This window comes from Nelumbo lutea, chromosome 3 (genome assembly GCF_056320005.1).
Source record: "Nelumbo lutea isolate HS-2025 chromosome 3, American lotus-T2T, whole genome shotgun sequence".
NCBI lineage: Eukaryota > Viridiplantae > Streptophyta > Magnoliopsida > Proteales > Nelumbonaceae > Nelumbo > Nelumbo lutea.
Window position 1 is genome coordinate 32,139,725 of NC_142686.1, and position 26,442 is coordinate 32,166,166.

Genomic DNA, 26,442 nt, shown 5'->3' on the forward strand with positions numbered 1-26,442 from the left:
AATTTTTTAGAAAGATTTTAACATGCTTTTTATTATTAAAAAAATTAGGGGTCCAAAACACCTGAAAACAGGCATTTCAGACCGTATCTTTTTCAAAAGATACGATACGATACGCCCCGTCGTATCGATACTTTGAACTATGGCTTCTCCTTTGGCCGAGTGATGTTGCAGACAACTTGCCAACTTGCATTGGCTGAGCCTGTCCGTTGAAGCCCGCTTGGGTCTAGAAAATCTGTTGGGCTTACTCTAATAGGAGGCTCACACTTGTAATCTGGGTTGAGAATTCCATTGAAAGCATATTATGGCAAATTTACTCTCTTTTGTCTGCAATCCAAACACATAAGCCAGATCAAGAATTTAGTTGTATCAGCTACCACCCTGTTGGTTTTCTCCAGTATCTCAGTCTTACTCCTCCGACCCCAGCTGAATCAATAGCAAAAACCATAGATTTTTTAACACTAACCCCTTGAGCGAGATATTCACGCATGTCAATTGGTATGTTTGCGCTTTACAGCCAATAAAAGAGGAGAGATTAACGATGATCGGACTCATCCATGTGTCTCACTCATCTCATGTCGTAAAACTCGCTGCCTATTGTCAGGATTCAGGTGCAACTGCAAAGATCATGTGGATAATCTATACCGTCCATCAGATCAAATGATTCATCTGGGATTCTGACGATTGACCTTTTAGCATCCAAAGTTTCATACCTCGGAGATCAGAAATATGATTCTTGAGATAGTTTTGCTAAACGGAAGCAGGACACGAAGCGCGAGTACATCAACAGAAGCAGAACACGACACACATGATGAATAATGTCTTAATTTACGAAGAAATAGATGATGAAGGATGTTTCAGAGGGTACTTTTTGGTTTTCTTTTTCTTTCTGTTTAATTTCTTTTGTTGCTATGTTCGTTTGCTCTTTGTTTCGTTTGTTTTCTTTTGAGTTTCTCTTTTCGTTCTGTTCGTTTGCCCTCTGTTTAATTTTTTTTTTCTGTTTCTCTCTTCGTTCTGTTCGTATGCCCTCTGTTTGTTTCGTTTGCCTTCTGTTCGTTCTATTCGTTTTGTTCTTTGTTTGTTCTCCTTTAAGTTCTCCCCTATTCCTTTCTGTTCTCCCCAGGTTCCCATCTGTCAGTCTGTTCGATCTTTCTGCGAGCATTTTGATTGGGAGTTTCTTCTCTAGAATCCTTTTTGCATTAACCACGGTGGAAGCTGCCACTTGCATTGCTGTTCCTAGCGTTTTGGAAGGTAGCTTTAGTTTTCCGGCGTCCAGGACAGCAATAACTGTTCTTCCGGTGTGCTGATTGACAGTTATAGTTCTGGCTTCTTTGCGGATTGGTTCCGAGTGGGCGGAAGTTACAGATCTTGGCTTATGGATTTGGAAACCTGCCCTATCAGTTATGCTTGCCAGTTATGATAGTTTGGAGATGTACTTGTCCACTTCTGTTGGTGATTTTAAGTCACTTTGCTTCAAAGGTTGCAGTTCTTTCCATTCTCCTATATCCATCTTTTTATTTTGTTCTTCTTGAGATTTGTCTTTGCACTTTAATTGGCTTAACATTTCGTTGTATCAATCTGTTGAACGAATGAAATATTTTAAGACTTAAAAAAAATTAAGTCATACATGTCATCATGTGATACAAATAACCCTTGGTTAATCGTAGTTATTAAATTGGCTCGTTTTGAAAGTTTAAATACTGAATTGACACATGTCAATGGACCACGTTTTGGGTTGTAACCAATCTAAATTAAAGTCAATTTAAACAGATTGGTCTGTCCATACATTGAATTAGACCAATCCAAAATGGTCCAAAATATTCATCAAATTGGATAGGACCTGATCCATCTATAATGCACTCAAATTCGACCAGATTGGATTGGACCAAATCCAGCCCAATTAACACCACCTATATGGTGGGATCTTGAAAAAAATTTATTTTTAAAATGATTTTGAATTTTAAGTTTGCAATGGGGGATCCTCGTTGAAATTTCATCTTAATGGAGGAGGGAGAAAAGTTCAGGCACATCATATCCTCAAAATCAATGAGAAAGTCTAAAATTTATCATGTTAAGGAGGCCTCTCTTAAGATCCTAATTGCAATGGCTTTTTGGAACTCATTATGCCATTCAAGCATAGCCCCAATGGGTCCGTCCTCATTGGATCTAACTAGAATTTGGATTCGGATTCGTTCCTCTAGAACGTGCCTCACACCAACCTTCCCATGAATGATAACATTAACGGGAGATATTTTGAATGCATAACTGCGGTGCACTGTGAGGTCGGTGTGAAGCAAATCAAATCTCTTAGCTAGAATTGAGTTCTAAGTGATTGATAGGTCTCAACTGATTGCTTTTACCCCGGAGGGTGGATCTACTAGAGTCTATACTCCATTAGTCTCCATTGAGTCCATCTCTGCTCTCATGGCCTCCACCCACTTCTAGGAATCTATGTCCAACATAGCTTCTGCGTAAATCACGGGATCCTCCTCACTAATCAAGGTTTCCACCAGATAACTATCCTGGTCATAACCATAATGGACTAGTGGCATGGATACCCGAGTGGATCTTCTAGGTTGGTCACTACCTAGAACTTGTGGGACATCTCCCACTGCTCCTGAGCTCTCCTCATCAAGAACAACTTCCTGGCGATGGGTGTCCAGGATGTAATCGGTCTCCAAGAATTGGGCATTTCGACTACAGAACACTTTCTGCTCACTTGGGTCATAGAATAGGTAACCTATAGAGCCTTTTGGGTAGCCTTCAAATAGACAACGGCTGGTCTTGGGTTCCAACTTGTCTGCATTCATTCTTTTAATGTGTGCTGGACAACCCCAAATCTTCAAGTGTCTGACACTTGGTTTCTTTCCGGTCCAAAGTTCATATGGAGTGTTCGGAACCGATTTGGTTGGAACCCGATTCAGCATGTAAATCGTAGTCTAATGCGTAACCCCAAAAGGATGTGGGTAACTCTGAGTGTATGAGAAGTGACTGGACCATATCCAATAAGGTCATATTCCTCCTCTCTGAAACACCGTTGAGTTGTGGTGTAGCATGAGGAGCTAATTGTGATACTATCCCATTGTCCTTTAAGTAGTCCTTGAATTCATTAGAGAGATACTCGCCACCTCGATCAGATCGAAGGGCTTTAATTTCTCTCCCTAACTGTTTCTCGACCACTTGTCTAAACTCTTTGAATCTTTAAAAGGATTTAGACTTGTGTCTCATTAGGTACACGTAACCATATCGTGAGTAATCATCTGTGAAGGTGATGAAATACGTATGTTGATTTCGTGTCCTAACACTCAGGGGACCACATACATCAGTATGTATTAGGTCAAGTGTGCCTGTACATTTTTCAGGTTTACCGTTAAATGGCCGTTTCGTCATCTTGCCTTGTACGCAAAGCTCACAGGTGGGAAGATCTTCTACAGTTAGAAAATCCAAAAAACCATCATTTACCAACATTGTGATTCGGTAATGCCACAGACACGTGGGATTAACTGTATCACGGGCTCTCTTCTTGGGGATATCAGCCGACATAGTTTCGGTTATATTATTTTCTAGAGAATGATATAGAACATAGAGACCGTTCTCCAGTTCCTTGTATGCGATGAATTTGTTATTTCTTTTAATAGTAATTGTATTACTAAAAAAGACAGAATATCCATCTACACACAGTTTTGAAATAGAAATCAAATTTCTTCTTAAATTTTGTACATAAAGACAATCTTTCAGTACAATTTTTCCTTCTCTAAAAATTCACTCCACGGTTCCTATGGTCGCGGCTGCAACAGTTGCAGTGGTCCCCAAGTAGAGAGTGACTTCTCCTTCACTCAGTCTTCTGCTTACCTTGAACCCCTATAGTGAGTTACACGCATGAGTTGAAGCCCCGAAGTCAATACACTAGGACGTAGAAGCTACCAATAAATCGGTTTCTATAACACAAGTTTCGAAATTACCTTTCTTGGATTCCAGGTAGGCAGGACAATTCCTTTTCCAGTGGTCAGTCTTCTTGCAGAAGTAACAGGCATCCGATGCTTTGTCTTTCTTCTGCTTCTTACCATTAGTGGCTTTCTTCTGAGGCTTCTTTGCCTTTCTCTTTCTCTTGCTCGTCTTGCTAGCTTCAACAAGCATAGCTACAGGCTCATCCTTTCTAATCAGTTCTTCGACTCTTTGCAACATATTGCTGAGCTCTTGTAAGCTGACATTCAACTTGTTCATGTTATAGTTCATCATGAACAGATTAAAGGAATGAGGCAACCCATTAGTGGAAAGGAGCTCTTGTAAGCTGACATTCAGATTAAATTAAGGCTGAAACCCAAATCTAGGGTTTAATCAAGGAAGCCCATCATCCGAAGACAATGGTCGTGAACTTGTTGGCCCTTAGACATTTGTGTGGTCATGAACTGTTTCAAGACCTTTTGTCGAGTAGAACGATTCTACTCTTCATACATTGTCCTGAGACTATCCAATATGTCATTGGCAAGTTCGATATGATCAAACTGTCTCTGTATTGGGTTGTCCAAGGAGGCAATGATGTAACACCGGGCAAGGGAGTTTTTCTCCTCCCATTCCTGATAGTCTCTCCTTCGGGCCTCAGAAGCCCTGTCACCCGGACGCTCCGGGGCAGGATTCTTTGCCACTTTGTCTAGCTTTTTAGAAGCTAGGACCAGCATAAGGTTCCTGTACCAGTCGGCATAGTTTGGGCCCTTAAGCTTGTTGTCGTCAAGAAGCTTTGCAAATGATCCGTTTGTCATTTTCTGATAAAAGAGCAAACATCAGTCCACAACCTAATTTGATTCATGTTCATTTCATAGATATGGATTTTAATCTACGATCCATTTCCATTTATTCATCTCTGAGATTTCCCTCCTTTCTCAATGACGGAGACTATGGGTTGTCTCTGGAAATGTGGGAAATCACATAGGGTGCATGGAGCCAACTGTTTCAACCGCATAACCCCACCACCTTTCTGTGAAGGATTATATCCACTCATCATATGAGTTTTCCCTTTGGCCTCTGTCAGACAATGTTCAGAGCCATTTTCAGGTAAACCTTTCTGTCCAGTGAGTGCTTACCCATCATATTGTGAACGCCAAGGTACCGTGAGAGAGTTCTCATTTTCTGGTGAAGCCCCTCCCACATCGGTGTATGACGCCCCTATCATCTTATGAAACACTTAGACAAGCCCAACAGCAAATGGATAGCCCATTTTCTGGTGCGTTTCCTCATTACTGAGTGACCCATCCTCATGCTAATGATGGAAGGCCTTTAGAGAGTTTATCATATGAATCTCCCTATCACTTGCACTCATATTAGCTGGAGGGAACAGTTAATTACGCCCTAGTTTGATTTAGGTCAAACCAAAGTGGCTCCCACTGACTTTCATAAAGTCAGATTTCGGTGGGCCTTAAATCGATTAGGGTTCTGCACGTAACCTCTCGATGAGGTGTGGGGCCCACCACTAAGGGATGTCATCCAATGACCAAAAGGGACACCATGGCAATGATGTGCATTCAGCCATAGTGTGCGCAAGAGCCACTGTCGAATGAGCATGGGCTAAGCACTTATGGCCCATGCACGCAACACATCACACATCCAAACATTTCATGCAGGGATAAATTGATCCAATCAATTAATTATCTGTAAAGCCCATTGGAAGCCCGTTAAAAATCTATAATATTAACCATTAATATTATCTAGGTATATGGGCTGAATTAGGGTTACCCAGTTCGGCCCATATAGCTTTATCCTTTGAAGTAGGCTTTCAGTAGTTTTAACTATTTAAAATTGGGCCTTTATAGGTTGGGCCGAATTAACCATTTAATTAAATATCAATCCTCAGGCCCATTAGTGGAAAAAATTAGGGCTGACTTTCAGCCTTGATTAAACCCTGGATTTGGTCCAAACAGTTTTGAACCAATCTTGGTTCGAATGGGTATAGGGTTTGATCTTTAATTAAATCCTTAATACGAGAAAATAATCTGAAATTAAATGACTGATAAAAGAAAATCAAGAATCAGTTAATTAGGGTTGTTCGCACACTCCATTCTGCAAAACAGATGTTAGATCACAGATTGCAGTTTTGCAAACTACATATCACAAATTCTAAGTCTCCCATCTGCAAAATCTCCTTCACGGCGCCGCCATCTTCGATCCAAAATTAAAAATTAAATAGAAAGCCTATTTCTATTAATAATTACATCAGATCGAATGCCTATACATTGAGTCTAAAAATAAAAAAAAATATTTACAGACCAAATGTAATAAACAAATTCAAGAAACTGCAAATCTTGCAGTTCTCCCTACGTAGACCAAGAATTCGATCTCCTCTTGTATGAACAGCCCATAAATCAAGAAAATCATATAGAACTATTCTAAAAAATAATCAGATTTATATAAAATTAATTTCAGATTATTTGTCCATCAATTTTGGGAACAAATTTCCCAAAACCCATATCTGCGCAAATTGGGTAGAATGCCTTTTCCCTATTTGCGCAGGTTCAGATCTGAAACAGAATGCTCAAGATTTGAACCATGACTCTGATGCCACTCAAGGGATAGGAAATCCATCATATGGATGCCCAAAGATTGCGGAATAAGGGGCGAATTTCAAAAATTTTTCTCTCCCTTCTATTGGGAATCAAATTCCCTATTTAGAAAATCATATTTTCAAAGATCATTCTTGAACCATAAACTGAACCAGATCTGAACCAAAAGGAGTAGGGAGAGATAATACCAAATACAGAGAAGTAATATCTCCCAATGGAGGTGTTCACGCCCAAGGAATGATCCAAAATCTGCTCCCACTGAAGATGGCGCAGTGCAGGGTGGAGCAGAATCAACAGTGTTCTTCCAAAAGAACTTGATCCTTTTCAAGAATCACCTGGACGGCTTGTGAATACAACTCCCACCAATCTTTTCTCCAAAAGATTGGAATCAAGATTCAATCCTGATTTCTCCCAAGAACTGGAGATCGAACTGCTGTAGGCGGTGGCTACAGGAAGGAGGCGGCAAGAGAGTATTTACAGGGTGCAGAATTCTCTCTTCTGTGATTTCAGTTCTGAAGACAAGACTATTTATTACTTGCTTGTGATTTCTAAAGGCTGTCGCCCCCTCTTCCTTTTATAGACTTAAAGGGATCAGCTCCTAATTCCATTAGGAGTTGCTAACACAAATCATATATGGATTAGAAGTCCCTTTAAGATAAGGGATAACCCTTATCTTATCTGCAGATTAGATCAGCCATCTCCTAATCTAATTAGGAAGTTTCCAAATCTTATTTAGATCTTGGACTCTCTAAGTGGATAGGGTGTGGGCCCAATCCTATCAGCTGATCCATCTCAGAATTCTCCCCTTAAGTGACTAATCAAATTAGCCCAGTTCGAAATGGGCTTAAGGCCCATTTAAGGTTATGTATTCATTTAGCCTTCCAAACTGCTGCCCAGTTGGGCTTCCTTGTATGGCGTGGGACCCAAACATTGATCTACACATCAACCACATGGGTTCAGCCCAGCCTTTGTTACAAGGCCTGGCCGAATACACTGTTATGGATAGTGCACCCCCTGAAACCCATCAGATGGACTCTTTGGGCCCAACACTTACCCTAAGTGGTCCCTGGGCCAAGCCACCTTGTAACACCCAGGGACTGTGGGCAGATGCAAGATTAGCCCATCAGGTATTATCCTCAATGGTCTTACACTTAACCTCTCAGCCCATAATGATCATACACTACCCGACAAGAGAGAACCTCTCCCTCGGCTGCAAGGAACAGTGTTGCACTCTCTGCTTATATGGATCTCGGGAATTAAAACCTTTTGCAAATCATTTCGAAACCATAATTTATATACTTTTATATCTCATATAAAATATATTTTGCAGAACAAATCTCAACGATTGAAATCGGTTGCCGGCAGTCTTGGTTTCCATCAGTGAGAGTGCATCCCCAATCATTACCTTTGTCCGACAAAGGGGTTGATCCTGTCACTATGATCACCCACTCAGATGAATTCTCAGACAGTCCCAACATACCCATGTTTTAAACCCCGCTAAGAATATCACTGATTGGCACATCAAAGACAGCCCAATCCGACACCTAGTGCGGTATCATAATCGAGTCTAGGGGTTGGGTGTAACTTTTCAGTTTTGCCCATCAATCTCCAAGGTCCAGTGCAATACTGAAAATCTGGTCCAGTTAAAAGATTCAATTAATCCTACACTGCATGTGCCTAGGGTCTCACCCCGGTAACTGAGACAAGCCACCCCAACCGACTTGGTGGCACCACAGTGTCAGCCTTGTTAGGATAGGTCTCCCCAGACCGACCCACTGGTTGTGAACATTCTAAACTAACACGAGTCTCAATAAGTGTTCAGTTTAAGGGTATTACACAGAAACATACCAAGGGAATATGAATCAAATATGCACTTTTATTCATTTACAATAAACTCATAAAGTACATCATTTTGATTGAAGCTAAGGGCATACAAAATTGTCTAACAAAGACATGATCAAACTAGGTTCTACAAGAGAAAAAAATAAATTGAGTCAGAAGTTTAGGTATGTCCAAGCATGTCCACGCATGAAATTTACTTGAGTTGACTAGGTTCAATCCACATTTGTTTTATAAGTGAAAGTAACTTTGTATTATTAAGTGAGAGATTTTCCTAACAAAAATAGTTGTACTGCAATTTTCAACTAAGGCTCGGTTTGGAAGGACTACAAATACAAATTTGTAGGGTGCAAAACCTTGTATTTAGTATGTATTTATACTGTACATATTGTACTTGTATTCTTTCCAAGGCTCAGTTTGGAAGGAGTATAAATACAAATGTGTAGAGTGCAAAAGCTTGTATTTTGTATTATTTTGCAAGTATTTGCACTGTACATATTTGTATTTATACTCTTTCCAAAATCAAATTGGGAAGAATGAAAATACAAATATTTTCAGTGCAAAACCTTGTATTTGCACTCTTCCCAAACTAAGCCCATATTTGACAGTGACTATCCAAACTTCTTGTATACAAAATATGTCCTGTGAATAAAAAGCTATTGAAGTTAGCAAATAACCTCTATTAATGATTTGTCCCCAGTGAGATTCAAATTAGAAAAAAGTGTTGTGTGTGAACTTGTTTGAAGCTCCATCCCATCAGAACAGATCCTTCTTTTGATACTGCCAATCATCACTTCCACCTCTTTAAATTTGCCTTAAAAAATACTGTTATTGTATTCCAGTTATACTGCCCAGTACACAAGCACCAGTGACCAGGTTCCACAATGTACTGCCCCTACTTCTAAATTCTTTAGAAGGACATGCAGATAGTATACATGAAAAGTCTGCTAAAAAGTTAAAAAAAAAAGGACCAAATTCTGTGAACGAAGCTGTGGTGTAGTAAGAGGTGATTTAACTATCTCATCCTCTCGACCAGAAAGGTGATCCACAGTAAGAATTCTGTCCAGGGAAGAAGTCCACAAGAAGAAATTTACTCTTGAAGGGATGGGACATGGAACATTTCCATATCCAACTCCATCCTTTTTTCAAAAGTACAAAAGTACTTTGAAAAAGTCTATCCAAACAGCACCTAAAGTATTTCAAATCATGAACATCACTTTCAAGGAGTTTTCTGAGGAGGTCAAAACATTTCTCAGAAAAGACAGAGAAGGTTCAAGTAATTTACCCATGGATTTTTGGACTGATCAAGAATCAAGGTGAGTCTTTAGGATTTAATTGTTTCTTGCATACCTACACAGTTTCCTTGGTAATAATGGGTTCATTTCAATCGGGTTTTGTATATATGATTTGATCAGTTTATACATATGGTTTGGACCACAACTGTTTACATGATAGAAGAATCTCACAAGCAGTAACATACATGTGCTTCACACATTCATCTCAGTATCTATCCACCATCATGGCCATCTTTTAATGGGTAATTTTGGCGAGAAAAAATCAAATGATTTTGTGGGAGGAGAGAAGGACAGGAACTGGTATAAACAGGGGTACTTAAGAGGAACGCAATCAAGAAGAAATCATATCTGATTGCCGGTCTTGATTGGAATATCACACCTTCAAGTGGCTGAAAGAGAGGAACACGACATTAATACTTAAGGCTGTATAGAACTTTACACTCTTTGAAACTTTGAGAAAGTTTTACATATAAAATGAGATTTGAGCCTCATAACCTTACAAAAAGGCCAAGTTATTTCCCTCTTCTTACCAAAAAAAACCTCCAATTGATAACATTACAATGCTTGATTTTAATAACAGATCCACAAGCTCTCCCATCCAAAAAAAAAAAAAAAAAGAAGGAAAGAAAGAAAATTCTTCACCAATCTACATTGATATCACTATCTTCGTCAAAACTTCTGGCACATGATACTATCATAGAATCATGGAAACCCAAAAAGGTGTATTCTAGAAAATTCAGTCTATCCAACTCTGTCTTTGTAGAAAACCCAAATGGCATAGTCCATGTATGTACAACCTGAGGATCTGCAGTCAAATCTAACCTTTCTATCCCTAACTCCAAAAGTCTGTTCTCAAGCTGCAATTGATAACACTATAATGCTTGTTTTTAATAACAGACCCACAAGTTTTTCCATAAAAAAAACCGAAAAGAAATTCTTCACCAATCTATATTGATATCACTGTCTTTGTCAAAAACTTTTGACACATGATACATTCTTGGAAATACAAAAAGGTGTACTCTAGCAAATTCAGTCTATCCAACTCCGTCATTGTAGAAAACCCAAATGACGTAGTCCATGTATGTACAACCTGAGGAGCTGCAGTCAAAACTAACCTTTCTATCCCTAACTCCATGAGTTTGTTCTCAAGCTCATTCATGAGGAGGTGACACATCCCAAGACGTCGAAATGCAAGTCGGGTAGCAACAAGGGGTACTTCTGCCACTTTTTCATCATGGACTCTGACAAGAGCTACAGAAACCACTTGATCCCCTCTTTCCAGTAGTACAGTGTAAAATCCCCTAAAGTCCAAACGCTTTAATTTTGATCCCCTACTAAAAATAACGTCCTCCATAAGATCCCTGTGAGTGCGAGGTTCTACAATAGACTCAAAAGATTCATGCATCACAGCAAGTGCAATATTTAGCTTCTTATGTTGCTCAGTCATGAATCCAGCATGGTCCTCTTCCATGGATTTCAATATGGTCCAAGTCAGATTATCCACACCCAATGGAATTGGTTTTCTTAAAAGCTTGTGGATATCTAAGAATATCTGTTGGCATTTTCCATTACAGAACCAATTGCCTCTCACTACCTTTCTTTCCATGCTTAAGCATTCCTTATGAAATTCGTGCCTGCATTGATCACAGCAAATAGTCATTTCTCTAGATAGTTCGATATCTCCTTTGTTTCCACATTGACCACATACTCTACATTTACAAGAGAAGCAAAACCATTTTCCTTCTGGTAGATGGTTTAAGCCAAGGCAACTCAAATGGAATGCAGAGGGACATCCATCACACAGCAGTAGCATACCACCATAGTGACAAACGGAGCATATATTATCACTGTCTTCACAGGTTTGGTTCCTTTGGGTTCTCTCATTTGGACCTTGAATGAAATTCATCATCTTATTTTCTTCTGTTAACATCTGAATCTGGCAATCTAGTAAAGACCTTCCATCTTCCAAAAATATGCAGGCAGCTGGTCTCCGAAAGGTACTACCAGCATGAGCTTCAAAGGCACTAAGTGTAAACAGCTTGTTGCAGCAATGACATCTAATCCCATCACGTGTTGCACTCCCTTCAGCCATCCTACGGCCATCCTTTCTATTAATAAAATAAACCATAGCATTCGACAATACCACCCCCTTGTCCACCAGCATGGATAGATTAGTTGGAGGATAGCGTCGAGGTACTACAATTGCTTGTGCTCCTTTGTTTGACCGCACTGTACTAGATTTCTTTGGACGTTTCACATCAAAGTCTTCTCTCCTTTTCTTTTGAGAGCCTTTAAAAGTTTTGATTTTCTTCACCTTGACAGAATCTACATTGTTCTCTTCAGCTGGCTTGAGGCTGCGCTTTCTAGAGAGAGACCCCAAAACAGTAATTTTGTCTTCTTCGATCTTTAAATGGGCATTCAATGGTGCATTAGAACTGTCACATGCAGTCTCATTAGCTCCCTCCGTGATTTCAACATCTACATTCTCTTCATGTTGTTCGATAATAGCACCAGAAATCTCCCCTTTGATCTGTTTGGCAGAATCTATGTAGCCATTATCACCATCCTGTGTATGTGTATGCTCTCTACATCCCAAAACTGGAACAACCTCTTCTTTTCCATCTTTCATATGGGAATTCAACTGGGCCTTAGAATTCTGAAGGGCACTTCTATAAAGATAGCCTTCTTCAATGCAGCCTTTGCAAGACATTTTAAGTGAATAATAACACTTCCCTGCAGGAGAAGACTAGCACATCTCAAATTTGCTTTTCTTTGGAGCTAACCAACAGCTGAAAGATCAAAGATGTTTCCTTGCTTTGACACCTAGATGCTTATTCTTCTTCATCTCGTCTACTCCAAGCTTGCACCAATCAATCACAGCCTGAGGACAGTACTCTGGTTCTTCAATCACCTTAATAACAACTGAATCCATTTTTCAGCCAACCTTGGCTACAAGATTTGTTCACTTAATTGGTCTATCTAATTGACTTGATAGGGCCTCGTGTTGTCTGTTAACCTAGGCATTATAAGTTGAATCCTGATTAGCATGTATGACATAAAAAATATACAGAAAAATCAAATGAAGAAAAGAAAGAGAAGATAAGGCAGAGAGCCAGAGAGGAATGATCTCAATCTTCTATTATTTACATTATAAAAGATACGAAATCAAAGAAAGAGTAATAAACAAAAATAATTGAATCAATTTGAGTGCTTAGTCCAAATTAAACATTAACTTGGATAAAAAATGCATGCATTTACATGTACAAAAATAGAAAACAATACACATACATAAATTCTTTTCTATATGTTTCTTTGTCAGCACTATGTTTAAAACTAATAAACATACTGTTCTAATAGCGCTATTAATCTGACTTTTTGAGCTGAAAAAATGGCATGGATTGACCCAAACTTTTTGAGCTTGAACAGATTAATAGCGCTATTAATCTGACTTTTGCTTTCAGAAGATCCTGATGTTAAAGACATTCAAACACACCATCTCACACTATCTACTGATAGTGATGATGATTAGAGGGGGGAGAGAGAATCTGAGTTTCATAGCTTCTACTACGATTATAAGTGTTTTCTTTTCGGTAACATAGGCCATGCATTTGAAAAACTCAAACCATCAATGCATAATCTAACGGAAATTTCCACAAACAATATCAGTGCATAACTAATACAGAATAATAACCGATGAATTAAGTTTCTCCCTAAACCATCAAGCAAATAAAGATAGTATTTTTTTTTTTGTAAAAAACAGCAAGTAATTAATCGAAAACAAATAAGAAAAACAGAATGATCCGAATAATTTCCCCGGATGCAAATATTAATTGGAACTAAATAAGAAAAGATGATTATTTCATTAGAAGAGAACATATAATTTAATTTAAAACTTACAGAAACGTGACGAAAAACTTTTGATCTTCTTCTTCTTTTCTGCGAGCGGATAGCATCTCATTCCTTGTATCATATACTGAACAACAAGAAATTGAAACTGTTATTCTGGGTTTCCAATTTGGAGACGGATATGAAGAGGGGAGTCGGTTGGATTTTAGGAAACCTTTTTCCAATTTGGCTGGGTTGTTTGTTCGATTGAACGAGTAGAGAGTAGAGACCTTTTCCGAGTAAACCATTTCAGGTTCGAATTGTCTACAATTATACGAGTAATATTGGATCAATCACAATACGCCACGTCAACTGTGTACTTGTGGGTCCCATATAACATGCATTTGTGGCGCATCATGGTTGGTTCGCATCCTCACGTTAGACGTTTTGAAGAGCCCGGATTTCGGGATTTGTTGCTCGCCACGCTGTGTCTAACGGCCTACCGCCTACGTAACCAATCGCGAGTGAATATGACAATGCTCCGTATACATGGTGTGGGCCCGAATCCGTTATCCGATTTGGATGTCAAAACTTATAAGTTAAAACCTGCATCCGTTCATTAATCAGATCAGATGCAGTCATGCAGATATAACCCATCTGATCTGATAAAAAATCAGAGTTCAATTATAAGTAATAATATTAGATATATAGACATTATGATATGATATTTTGTATTTATGTACATCTTTTATATATATGCATCAATTTAAAAATATTTTTTATTTTTCTTTATTTTAACGATAATAGAACGGAGTCGGATTAATCCAAATCCAATCTGAATTCCCGAATATTGGATTGAATCCGATTCTAAAATGCCCGATTACGTTCTAGTCAGGATACGTTTTGTTTTTTTTTCCCAAATACCTCAATTTTAATACTTATTTTTTCTCGTAATAATAACTTATAATCTATAAATTCTATTCTATAAAACGCAATTGTCTACATTAGATTACTCGTTTGCTTCCCAACTCTTAGAATTTTGTTTTTCTTAATTTGAAAAAATTAAATATAAGACTATTTTTAAGTTCACTCGCAACTAATTAAACTCATCCACGTTTAGGGGTGCAAGACAAGCACGATGGACCACGTTTTAGCCCAATCCTAAGAATTGGGCCTAAAATTAGGGCAGCAAATAAGTTGGACCAGATCCGACTCAAATTCGATACTGATCTGTTAAGAGGTGGACTCTGATATCCCTCTTGATCCTAACAAATTAGATTGGGTCGAAAAAGCCATCAATTAACTTAATAGATGAATTCGGATATTGACTTATCCGATCCGTTAATTATGAAATATTATATTATTTAGATATTATATATGTCTATTCTATATATTATTTACACATTATTATATTATATAAATAATATATATTATTTATATTACATAATATAAATATAATTCTAATCGAGACAGATATCTGATAATACATTCGAATTTAAATTCGAATCATGCTTTTGAAAATCAGCCCTACCTAAAATTTGGGTTTGTGCTCAAGCTTGGAATGGAATAAGGTCAGGTCAGGCTAGGGCCAGATTTGGGCTAACTAAGGACAAGGCCCGAGCCCAACCTAAAAATTGAAAAATCTGAACTTTTGGGCCCAAGCCTACAGCAAAGGACCAGAAATCCAAGTACAACTTTTGTAAGATTGCAGGCTGGATCGATCCGAGCTTGAGTTGGATCCACCCAAGTTGCACCCAACCCAACTTTTTATGTTCTTTTGTTTTTTGGAAACTTATAATAAAACATTCCTATTCCCACCAAGAAGAAATTAGGGATGCAAACGGATTAGTATATCCGAATCCGATTTGACACTGTTAAGGGGAGATCTGATCCAATCAAATATCATAAACGTAGATTTGAATTTGAATTCGATGGGACAGTTGGATCTTCAGATCTAATCCGATATGTTCTATTTTTTTAAAAATAAACAAATTATTAAAAGAAAAATAAAATATAACAAATTTAAATAAACACAAAAAAATGCAAGTATCTTTTCAACTATTTTGATCATATATATATATACATGTTTTTTATAAAAATAAATAATATAATAAATTTATAAAAATACAATATAAATAATCTTCTTGGATTAGATCAGATCATCTGATCCATTTGCACCCCAAAAAGAAACCCTTTTTCATTTTTAAACTCTATTTGATCAGATCATCCGATCCATTTGCACCCCAAGAAGAAATCCTTCTCCATTTTCAAACTCTATTTTTGAGAATAGATTCAAGACTAAGAAATAATTGGCATGCAGTGAACATCACTAAGCTTTTAAATGGGATTGATAGTTTATGACCAAAATAGAGAAACTCTTTTAGGGACCATTTGGTTCGCAGTCAGAATCTGAATTGGAATTGGAACCACAGTCCCTCAGAATTGGAATCAGAATGGTCTATTCTCATAATTTGTTTGATTCAAACAGAAATTGAAATCAGCTGGAATGAGATTTAACTCTTAAAGTAGAGGGAGGGAATGGCCATTCCCTCAAATGGGGAGATGTCATTCCACCAAGAATAAAAATGAGATTCTAATTCCACCCAACCAAATATTGATCGGATTCTAGACCCCTATTCCCGTGAATCAAATAGGCCATTATACAGGACAATACTAGAGGTCTGCGTCTGTTGAATAAGTTGCATACAAGATCTCTGCTTCTTTTTGCTTTTGACTAAGACGTTGCAAATGTTTTTCAATATATTGTTTTAAGATCATTTTTGTTTTGGATAGTGCAGAGATGAAGAACGTTGCTTAATTTTGTAAAAGGCTTTTGATAGTGCATGTCGAACTTAAGTGGTGTCCAGTAGTATTGAATCAACCTCCGAACACTGAATTTTTTTTTTGCTTTCCGGGGTGTTTCGGGATAGTTCGGTGGTCCTTCGAAATCCTTTTAGATTGTATTTGGTTGTAATACAAATAAATTTGCACTGATGTAAAACTATGACGATGCAAATGATTTGAATGTTAATTTTGACTTATTTTTGTTTCAAAATTTAATTTGTTTTGTTTGAAGTATAAATAAGGTAAATTAAAACATTAAACAAAATAAAATAAAACTAAAATGTTCTTCTCCCCCCCCCCTCCCCTCTCTCTCCACCGTCTTCACTGAATCAATGAATTAAAATCATCGCCACCAACAGTTCACATTTTTCATCTCTCTAATGTCTATACTTCTTCTTTTCCCACATTGTTTCCTCGTTTCTCTACCGCTACAAACAATCACCACACCTATTGGGAAGAGCTTCTATCACGAGGATGAACATCTAACCAAAAAACAGAGACCACCTGAACTGTGTTGCAGAGGAACTTTGCATCTCATCACAAACATCGTTTAACAGAACCAAGAATCCATCACCCTGTAATTTGTGCTGCAGAGGAATAAACCCCAACGCACACTTGCTTCGATTGTGATTATTATATCAACTGATTTGGCTTCATCACTGTCTTGGAACCTTTGTTCCTTTTTAAATTGGTCTGAAACCAAACCCATTACAATCTTTCACCTCTATTGTTGTACATTACCGTTTTGTGTTCACACTAGGTAAACCGTCCCCATTGCAACGCTGTCACACCCATAGTAATTGTTAAGACCATCTAATTTTAATCACATTTAATTATTTTATAATGTTTTAATTATTTATTACAATAATTGCAACATTTTAATCATATTAGTTTAATAATATAAACTTTGATTGTTTTTAGTATTTTATGCGTGAGTAGCTGGTTGCTATTTGTTTTACATTAAACTATTGTTTAATTTTTACTAATGCTTTTATTGCTTTTACAATTTTCTATTATTTTATTGTTTAAAATGATTTTTAATCTTTTTTATTCTTATTTTATCATGTTATTCTTTTAATATTATTTATTTTTTAACATTTTATACTTTTTCTTATTTTATAACATTCTCTCCAATGTTATAATGTTTTAATATTTTTATTTATTATTATTTAAGTGACAACTTGAGCATGATTTTTAAAAACGAATCAGTGACCAAACCAGTCAGGGGTCCAGTTACTGGTTCGAACGGTCCGACCATTCGACCCAAATGGCCAGCCCATTCTAATAAAAAAATAAAAAAAAAATTAAAAATTTGAAAAACGGTCAAAACCGTTCGAATGATTAACCAGCCAGTTCAGCGGTTTACTGACCAAAATCAACGGTTTTGGGGAAAAAACGGTTTTGGAGGAAAATGGAACCGGTCAGGCAGTTTTTCCGGCCCAACGGTCCAGTCCGGTCCGGTTTTGAAAGCAGTGAACTTGAGAGATAAATTTGTAAAATGCAAAATTTTCAGACCTCGTAACATTCAGATTAGCAAACAACTCCATTACATTCAGATGTCCGCAAAAGCAGAAAAACAAAACTTCCTCTGAATATTTATAGAGTTTTTTCAGAAGTTTTTCTGCTTTCTAGACTTCAGAGTTCAGATTACCGAACGCCACCCTCATATAATAACGGCTTCAGTTCGAGGAAAAGTGCTTGATGTGGGACGAAAGTAAAAGAAAGAAGGAAAATGGAAAAAAACAAAAACTTAGCAGTAGTGTCTCTCGTGATGGCTTCAAATCCAAATTCTTAACAAACACCATTGGTCTTCCTGGCCATCACAAACTTCCTCCATGCTGTAGTGATCTCTCTCTGGGTCTCAATGGCACTCTTCTTGCGGGGAAGAATACCCTCTTCACCATTGAGTGCTAGCTTCGCAGAGATCTTTGCAGGGAGGGTGTCGAGGTCATGAAGGACCTTTTGGATGTCATGGACAAGTCTCTCAGCAAGAGTTCGAGAGAAATCCTCCCTTATAACAACACGGAGCACTGTTATATTCTGAGCATCAGGTGGCATGGTATAGGCTGGCACAATCCATCCGAATCGGCGCAACATGTCCGACACTTGGAACTCAGTGTAATGGCTACTGTCCTTGAGTGAGAATGCCACCAAGGGGACTCCTTCGTCCTTGGACACAATGTTGAAACGCTCTGTCTTCTCTAATCCTTCCTTGAGAACCATTGTATTTTCTCTGCAATTCTCCATAATGTTCCTATAGCCCTGAGAGATAACCCAAGAATTATTAGTTTCTTTTCTTATAATGCACCAACTTGGTAGATCTATTTGACAATAATTCCAATAAAATCTCTTGGTGGATTTCCTTAATGAACTCACCTCATAGCCCAAGCGAATTAGCTGGTAGTATTGAGCAATTACTTGACTAGAACCTGTAGTAATTTCATAAAATACAGTAGTCAATGACTTATTCTGGCATGAACCCCCTTGTGATCATCTTTGTTCATGGTTATGGTAGAATTTTTCTGTGATTACCTTTAGAGAAGTTGAGGGTAAAGGTGGGCTGATCAGCTCCAAGATAGTTGATGTGGAAGATGAGTTCTTCAGGCAAATCTTCTTTGCTCCTCCAGATGACCCACCCAATCCCAGCATAGACAAGACCATACTTGTGGCCACTGACATTGATACTCTTCACCAGTGGCAAGCGGAAGTCCCACTCTAGGTCTGGGTAGATGAATGGTGCAATGAATCCACCACTGGCAGCATCAACATGAATAGGAGTTTCCCATCTGCAAAATAGTCATAAAATCGAGATTAAATCGCTGTAGAGGAAGATTCTTCATTTGACAAACATACACACTACAAGTGCCAAACATACCCTGTTTCCTTGTTCTTCTCTATCAATAGGTCATTCAAACGCTTAACATCCTCAAATTCACCATTGAGGGTGGAACCGAGGATTGCAGCGACACAGATGGTGTTCTCATCAACCATCTCAACTGCTTTCTCAGGGTCCATCACATAGTAGCCTTCCCTCAGTTTTACCTCCTTCAACTCAACCTCAAAGTACCTTGCAAATTTCTCCCAACAGACCTGTACATCATAGTCATCAAGAGATTGTCATTGTGAATGATGTTAAGCCATGACCTAACCTAAGGATGCAAGTTGGGCCTAGTTAGGTTTGGTTGAAGTCAGCCCTAACCCAAACCAAAGTTGTGAATCAGCAAATGTCATTGGGTTGGGTTGGGCTCATGTTGGGCCATTTTCTTGAACTCCTATTGCTTTAGGAAAATGTTCTCACTTCTCAACTTAAGATTAGACAATTGGGTTAGGCTATGATATCGTAAAGATATGATATCTGAAAAACTTCTGATCAGTATGGTGCTTAGGAATATCATACTTATATTACACTAATAAATTCTTGATCTCCAAACGCAAAACTGTTGATGCATATACACACATACTTGTGTAGTAATGTGTATATAAAAGACGGTATCTATGATGCCATAAAATTATGATGGCAGAAGAACTTTGACCAATCAAACCCATGAATTTTGATGACAACCCACCTGATTGGTTATCACTTTTATGATGCTGGTTGATTGGTTACAAGTTTTTCTAATGTCAAACCAAGTTTTTCTAATGTCATGTCTTTTCGGTGTGATAGTGGACCCATTAAATAAATATACTGGTTGGATTGGGTTAAATGGGTTGACCTCTCAGCCTTAAACCCCAAGTCAAGTGGGATTCATATTTGTCAACCCTAACCCTAACCCAATCTTCAAGCAAAAACCTACTTTCAATATGATGACTTGATGAGTAATAGACCAATACTTCTACCACACTGCACAATGTGTAATATTTGGATCGGGCTTCTTCGCCCATTTTATAATTTACTGGGCGAACCCAATTCACATACCTGAACATTAGCACCCGTAACGATGTTGGGACTGTCACAGGGTTTACCCTCGGCCTTCCTCTTGTTCTGCCACTTCCTCTTGAATGCCAGTCCGGCCAACATAATCGCCTCCGACGACCCCACAGTCCCTACTCCGACGGCAGCCTCTGATTCTCCGAGTGGAGCGTTGAACAAATGTGCAATCATGTTCACGCACCGGTTCTGCAGAAAAAAAGAAAAAAAGAAAAAGAAAAAGAAAGAAAGCAAAGCAAAGGAGAAAAGACCAATTAAACAAGTTTGAGTATAGTAGACTTTTTCTCTTATTTTATTAAAAGTACTCTAATGGTGAAGACATCCATCTTCTACGTTATTTTCTCATTGGCTTAAATATTAAAATCAAATTCTAAGTGCTCCAATGGAGTAACCTTGACTTTTATTCTTTCCTTCCTTTTCCATTCTCCTGTCTGAGACCGGTTCTTTTGAAACAATCAAACTCTTTATTTAAGTCTAACATCTAAAATTACAGTGAAAAAAGTATAAGGGCATTTTGGAGCACATTGAGTGGTCAATGCCCAATTATAATCTTTTGCACATTAAGCTGTGTTTGAAATAAGTACAAATACAAATATATACAGTGCAAATACATATAAAATATAAGATTTTACACTCTACATATTTACTCTTTCCAAACTCTGAACCACCCAAAATATAGTTGATAAATACACTATACTATGATATAGTATGATATATTTTAATTACCCCATATATCATAATATGATACATCTTTAGATTATTGGATCATGTCATGGCGGTGAAAAGTACAAAACTGGAATATTATAATTACCCTATTTTGTGCTGATTCTGACGTGTCAGTGCTTTGTAGCAAATTGAGTGGTCAGTGTCTCATTATAATATTTGGCTTACCAGCTGCTGAAAAACCATTTATTTGAAGACAAAGCTATAAATTTCAAAGAAATGTGTTTTGGGTCAGGTAGAATTAAAATTAAGGACAGAATTGAATCATAGAATAAAATGTAGAACTAGAATATTCTAATTACTTTCATTCTATGCCAATTCAAGTGCATGAGTACCGGAATTACTGAATTTACAAGTATAGTATAATGGGTATAGGGACATTTTGGAGCATATTGAGTGGTCTATGTGACTATGTCTGGTTATATTATTTGGCCCACCAGTTGCTCAAAACCATACAAAGTATGGATAAGTTACCTTGTACATGTTATCCGTTTGCTTTGGTTCAAAGATAAAGTAGCAAAATTTTACCTAGAAGAAGAAGAAGAGTTGTGGTCCTAAGCTTTGCCGAGTTTCCACTTGGAAACTTTGGTCTATTAGGGGGCCAACCGTGAAATGACAAAAATAAAATAAAGTTGCATACTTTTTAACAGACATATTCAAGGAGTTTTTATGCAACTCTTTGAACCGTGCAGCCGTCGTGGGACCCATGAAGCACTAAATTCGAAGTTTGAGATGTTTTTCATGGGTTCCACTAATTGGAAAGCAGAAAATGACACATCGAACTTCTACAATTCAGGGTAGAAATGGAATCAGGGACAGAATTTAAAGGGAGAAAATTCAGACATTTGGGGGTTTGATTGTTTTGGTGGTCCAATATAGAACTAGTGGATTTTGAGTATTCAATTCCGTGTTTGAGAAGGAAGCAACTATCAGGGTTGGATGGGTTTGAAATGGAATTCATTTCCATGGTTGCATTCAACGATTTTACTCTTCTACAGTCTTTTTTTTTTTTTTCTATCTTTCTTAGGGGTATAGATCCTGCACTGATTTATTCGGCTTTTGATTTTTCTCTCCTACACTTCCATCTACAGGAATCGGTGACCTTTCTAGGTCGACAAGTTATTTTGCAAAAAAAATGTCATTGATTTGATAAATAAAATGTTGATGCAGACAATTAAACTGTCAAGCCATTCGACCTGAACTGTTCTTAGGTTCATAACCATATTTTTTATATTTTAAATATTTCATCATGCTTGTGATGACGTTGCAGATCAATCCATTTGAACCACATGGTTGAACCGGTAACTGGGAACCTAGAGGCAAAAGTGGTAGATTTTTAAATAAAAAATCTATGATGCCAGAAGAACTTGATATCAAAATGGTTGACCAATTACAACCCTGAATTTTGATGAAAATCGACCTGATTGAATACTAACTTAAGGAAAGTGCAGGAAAAGATGTGGCACAAGATGAAAATTCACTAAACCATAGGGGTACGGTTGCAAAAAAAAGATTATATTGAAAAGAAGCCAAAATGGCTCAAAGCGTGCTGATCGAATAGGCTGCCGACAAAGCGCGCCCCACAATCCATCGCCTCCGTGCACTGGGATCATCTCCCGTGCTTGTCACGCGGAGATATTCCCAATGCACGGATAGGATGGGCTGTCGCGCGCCTGTGGTAGCGCTTTGTAAGCAGCCAATCTCGTCCCGCAAAGCGTAAACTTCCCGTAACGAAACACAGAAAATCGGGTATCCCCAAAGTTTCATCACTGTAAAATCAATGGGGCTACAGTATTTCCGTAGGCCCAGGCGGTATTCCATCACGCCTCACCAGGAAACAACCTCATTCTGCACTTAATGCGGGTCCATTAGAATTCAGATCTAATACCAATAATCGCTCCCAACACTGTCCCCAACCATCCATCACAGTCACTATCAAAACTCCAGCATCCTACTTTTACCGTATGCATCAAGGCTCCGTAGCAATTATCGTCACGCTATCAAAACTCCAGCTAGGAGAGATATTCCAATCCAAAGGTGTAGGCCATGGTAGAAGTGTAGAACCACAAGGTCCGCAACTTCAACATCATCAAGCTGCCCGACTAGTGGGATCCACTCGTTAATTGCGGTTCGCGGAATATAACGCGATACAGGCCTAAAGGCAGATATACAACGTAACGAGGGACCCACCCACAGAAAAACGGAATAAATCGGATTTGTCGAATCCGATTTTCTGACCGACCGATTGGTAAGCAGGTAATGGCGGTAATCTATACAGAAAGAAAGAAAGAAAGCATAGGGCTATAGGAGTGATCGCCGGTGAAGGGGGGATGAAGGAGGACAGAAGACTTGCCTGGAGCTCGGTGGTGACGGGGTACTCGTCCATGTCGACATAGTTCTTGTTGATGCCAGCCATTATGAGCTTGTCGCACTCCGGTTCCATCCATGTCGTCACGAAGGAGGCTAGGTTCAGCCTGGGGTTCCCGTCCAGCATCAGCTCGTCGCTGATGATCTGGTACGCCGCTTCCTTCGGGATCGACTTCTCTGCCATCTTGAACCTGCATCCACCACCGTCAGTTCTTATGACCTTCAAATCTGGAATTCCATCTCACCGACAGACAAACTGAGAGAGTAGAATCGCTTAAACACCTGGGAAGAGAAGTTCGGACGTAGCGCGAAGCGAAGGTAGAATGAACGGAGACATCGGACTCCGACGCAGTTTTGGAGAGAGCCATTGTTTGGGTCAGAGAGAGAGAGAGAGAGAGATACTGGGTTGTAATTGGGAATGCGAGGGGGAGAGCAAAAGCAGCTACTTAATATAAAGAGCGAGTGGGGGTCATGTTTGGTTTGGATCAATAATTAGACATTTTAGACTTTTTCCCACGTTAATTTCTGAAAGTTTCGGGTTGTTACGCTAATAACACTGCCCTCCCTTATTTTTTCTGATATCGTCGCATCTACACCTCTTCCGTTAATTCGGGCTGACGGGAAAGGCGAAATGACCGAAATAGCCCACGTCTGCCGTTTCATTGATAAAATAAATTACAAATGTGAGATTTTTTTTTATGGGGTCATAGAAAAACAAATGTAAGATTTTTTTTTTCTGAATTTTCATTCACAATAATTGTTCATTTAATCTCCATGAATTATGTTAAAATTTGCATATGTTATCTGATAGGGTTGCAAGTCAAGCCGGGTTAGGTCGGGTTGAGGCCAATCCTAGTTAGGTTCGGGTTGGGCCGAAACCAACCCTCTTCCCATCCCTTATAATCTCATAGAACATCTTAATCTCATATCTTCATTCAACTTTCACTACATATATTAATCATATATTTTATTAGTATTTGTTTGTTGATGTTTTTATTTGTTCTTCCAAGTATAAAATTCAGAAAAAAAAGTTTGAAATGACTATAGTTTATTATGTGTTATGAAATATAATAAATCTTTTATGGGCAGCAAGATATACGTGGCAAACAACATAGATGAGACAAAGAATAAAATATTCAAAAACATAAATATGTTAATTAAGACTTCAATATTTCTAATTAGGATTAAGTGAAGTGATTATCTTAAAAGAAATAAATGATACTATGTGGTGGGGGCTATACAACTACCATGCATATAAACAAATCCATGTATGATATATCATATATATAATATATTTATATATGATATGTACTATAGAGTCGGGTTCAGATTGTGTTGTGTTGTGTTGCCCGAGGGGTCAACCCTAACCCAATTTGAAGTAAAGTCGGGTTTCCAATTTTAAACCCTAACTCTAACTTGAGCATCAACTCGACCCGACCCAACCCATCTTTTTTTCGGATTGGGTTCGAGCCAATTTGACCCGAGTTGCAGCCTTATTATCTGATGGCGATCAAAAGTTGTCACGACGACTTGGATAGGGCTGCAAATGGATCGGATCGAATCAGATATAGGTAATATCCAAATTTGATTTGATTATGTTCAAATTCAAATCAAAACATATTTATCGTATATATAGCAAATTCAAATCGAATTCGAATTATAATAAGATATTAAATAGTATAAATAAATTAAACTAAAAAATGACCAAAATATAATATATTATTAATTAGATGAGCTAAAAATGACTTTAGCATTATATTTTATGAACAAAGTGAATTGAAAATTACTTATATAAAATATAATATTATATAAGCATATATTAAATATATTTTTTAGTATAAAATTTTCATTCACAGATATAATATGATTTATATATATATAAATCGAATAAAATCGAATTATATGAGATCGAATAGGGATAGATTCATATTTAATCTTATTATAAACGAATCAAATTCAGATAACCCTTGATAACATCAAATTCAAATTCGAAAAAGGCTAATCAGATACTATTTGCAGCCTTAGACTCAGACTTAGCTCGTACGTAGTGAGTGATGAAGGCAGGCTACATGCAAGGGAGAAAAAGTCAAAGGGCCTAGGTGAAATCCCGGCTTGAGACTGTTCTATAAGACTCGAATTTGGTTTGAACTAAAATCTTGAGTTTGAATTCCACGCGAGTCAAAAACTTGTAAGTTTGAGTTTGATTTTGAGAAAAATATTTTATACAAATAAAAAATTATATATATAAATAATTTTTATTTGATATTTAAAAAATTAAGAATTATAATAATTTTATTATATATTATTATTATAATATATATATATATATATATTCAAGCCGGCTCGTAAGCCGAATTCTATTAAGCTCGAACTTGACTTGAAGCTCAGTTAAAACCGAATCAAGTTGAGCTTGAATAGCTCGTAAAGAGCTGGACTTATTGCCACTCCTACCCATCAGTTTCTTATTAGCAGTTTGACTATTTAGTTCGATTGAATGATTTACTTTAATTTTAAAAAACAAAAATAAAAAATAACTAAAAATGTTGACTGAATTGAAGGGATCATTGATTTGATCGCTCGGGTCAGTGAATCATTAACCAACCCAACGTTTGTAATTAAGATAAGGGTTAAGGATAAAGCAGAATTGATTACCTGAACGCAATTTTCAATTAAAACATCCACATGGATGATAATTTGAAAACCATGCCGACCCTTCTATCATTGCACTTTATATCTAAGTGGGTACAAGATTTTATATCTTTTGATAGTCGGGAATATGGCAGTAAAGGCCCGTCAAGTGAGTAGCACAGGGAAAGTCATGAAAACAATCAATGTAAAATCTAGTGTTTTAAGGGCAATTTTGATATTTAAAAATATCGGGATGTTAATATCAACCAGCCCTGTTTATCGTTTAATTAATGGAAGGGGTGTGCAACAATGTCAGACAAAAATAAGCGAAAACAGTGCTATTAGCATAAATCAGGATAGGATCGGCAACTATTAAAAATTACAGGGAAGATTTAATCTATTTACCCTTATAAAAATAGTAAATTGTTTTTTTATTTGTTTT

At 37.6% G+C, this 26,442-nt stretch overlaps 2 protein-coding genes and 1 long non-coding RNA gene across 3 annotated transcripts; 1 reads left to right on the forward strand and 2 right to left on the reverse strand.

Moving 5' to 3' along the window:
* The first annotated feature begins 301 nt into the window (after positions 1-301).
* Positions 302-1,623, forward strand: LOC148864053 (uncharacterized). Its single transcript, XR_016110564.1, has 2 exons — positions 302-861; positions 1,121-1,623. It is a non-coding gene; the product is annotated as an uncharacterized LOC148864053 (long non-coding RNA).
* An 8,476-nt stretch (positions 1,624-10,099) lies between these two features.
* On the reverse strand, positions 10,100-13,786 carry LOC148864054 (increased DNA methylation 1-like). The gene is made up of 3 exons (XM_088975914.1): positions 13,746-13,786; positions 13,583-13,658; positions 10,100-12,701 (listed from the first exon to the last, which is right to left on the reverse strand). Exon 3 carries the CDS (start codon positions 12,393-12,395, stop codon positions 10,632-10,634), a length of 1,764 nt encoding a protein of 587 aa, XP_088832040.1. The 5' UTR covers positions 12,396-12,701; positions 13,583-13,658; positions 13,746-13,786; the 3' UTR covers positions 10,100-10,631.
* Positions 13,787-17,844: 4,058 nt separating this feature from the next.
* LOC148864055 (glutamate decarboxylase 1) lies at positions 17,845-23,921 on the reverse strand. Its single transcript, XM_088974836.1, has 7 exons — positions 23,655-23,921; positions 23,359-23,563; positions 20,271-20,471; positions 19,230-19,444; positions 18,887-19,140; positions 18,731-18,783; positions 17,845-18,616 (listed from the first exon to the last, which is right to left on the reverse strand). The coding sequence occupies exons 1-7, from the start codon at positions 23,738-23,740 to the stop codon at positions 18,146-18,148; spliced, it is 1,485 nt and encodes a 494-aa protein (XP_088830962.1). The 5' UTR covers positions 23,741-23,921; the 3' UTR covers positions 17,845-18,145.
* Positions 23,922-26,442: the final 2,521 nt, after the last annotated feature.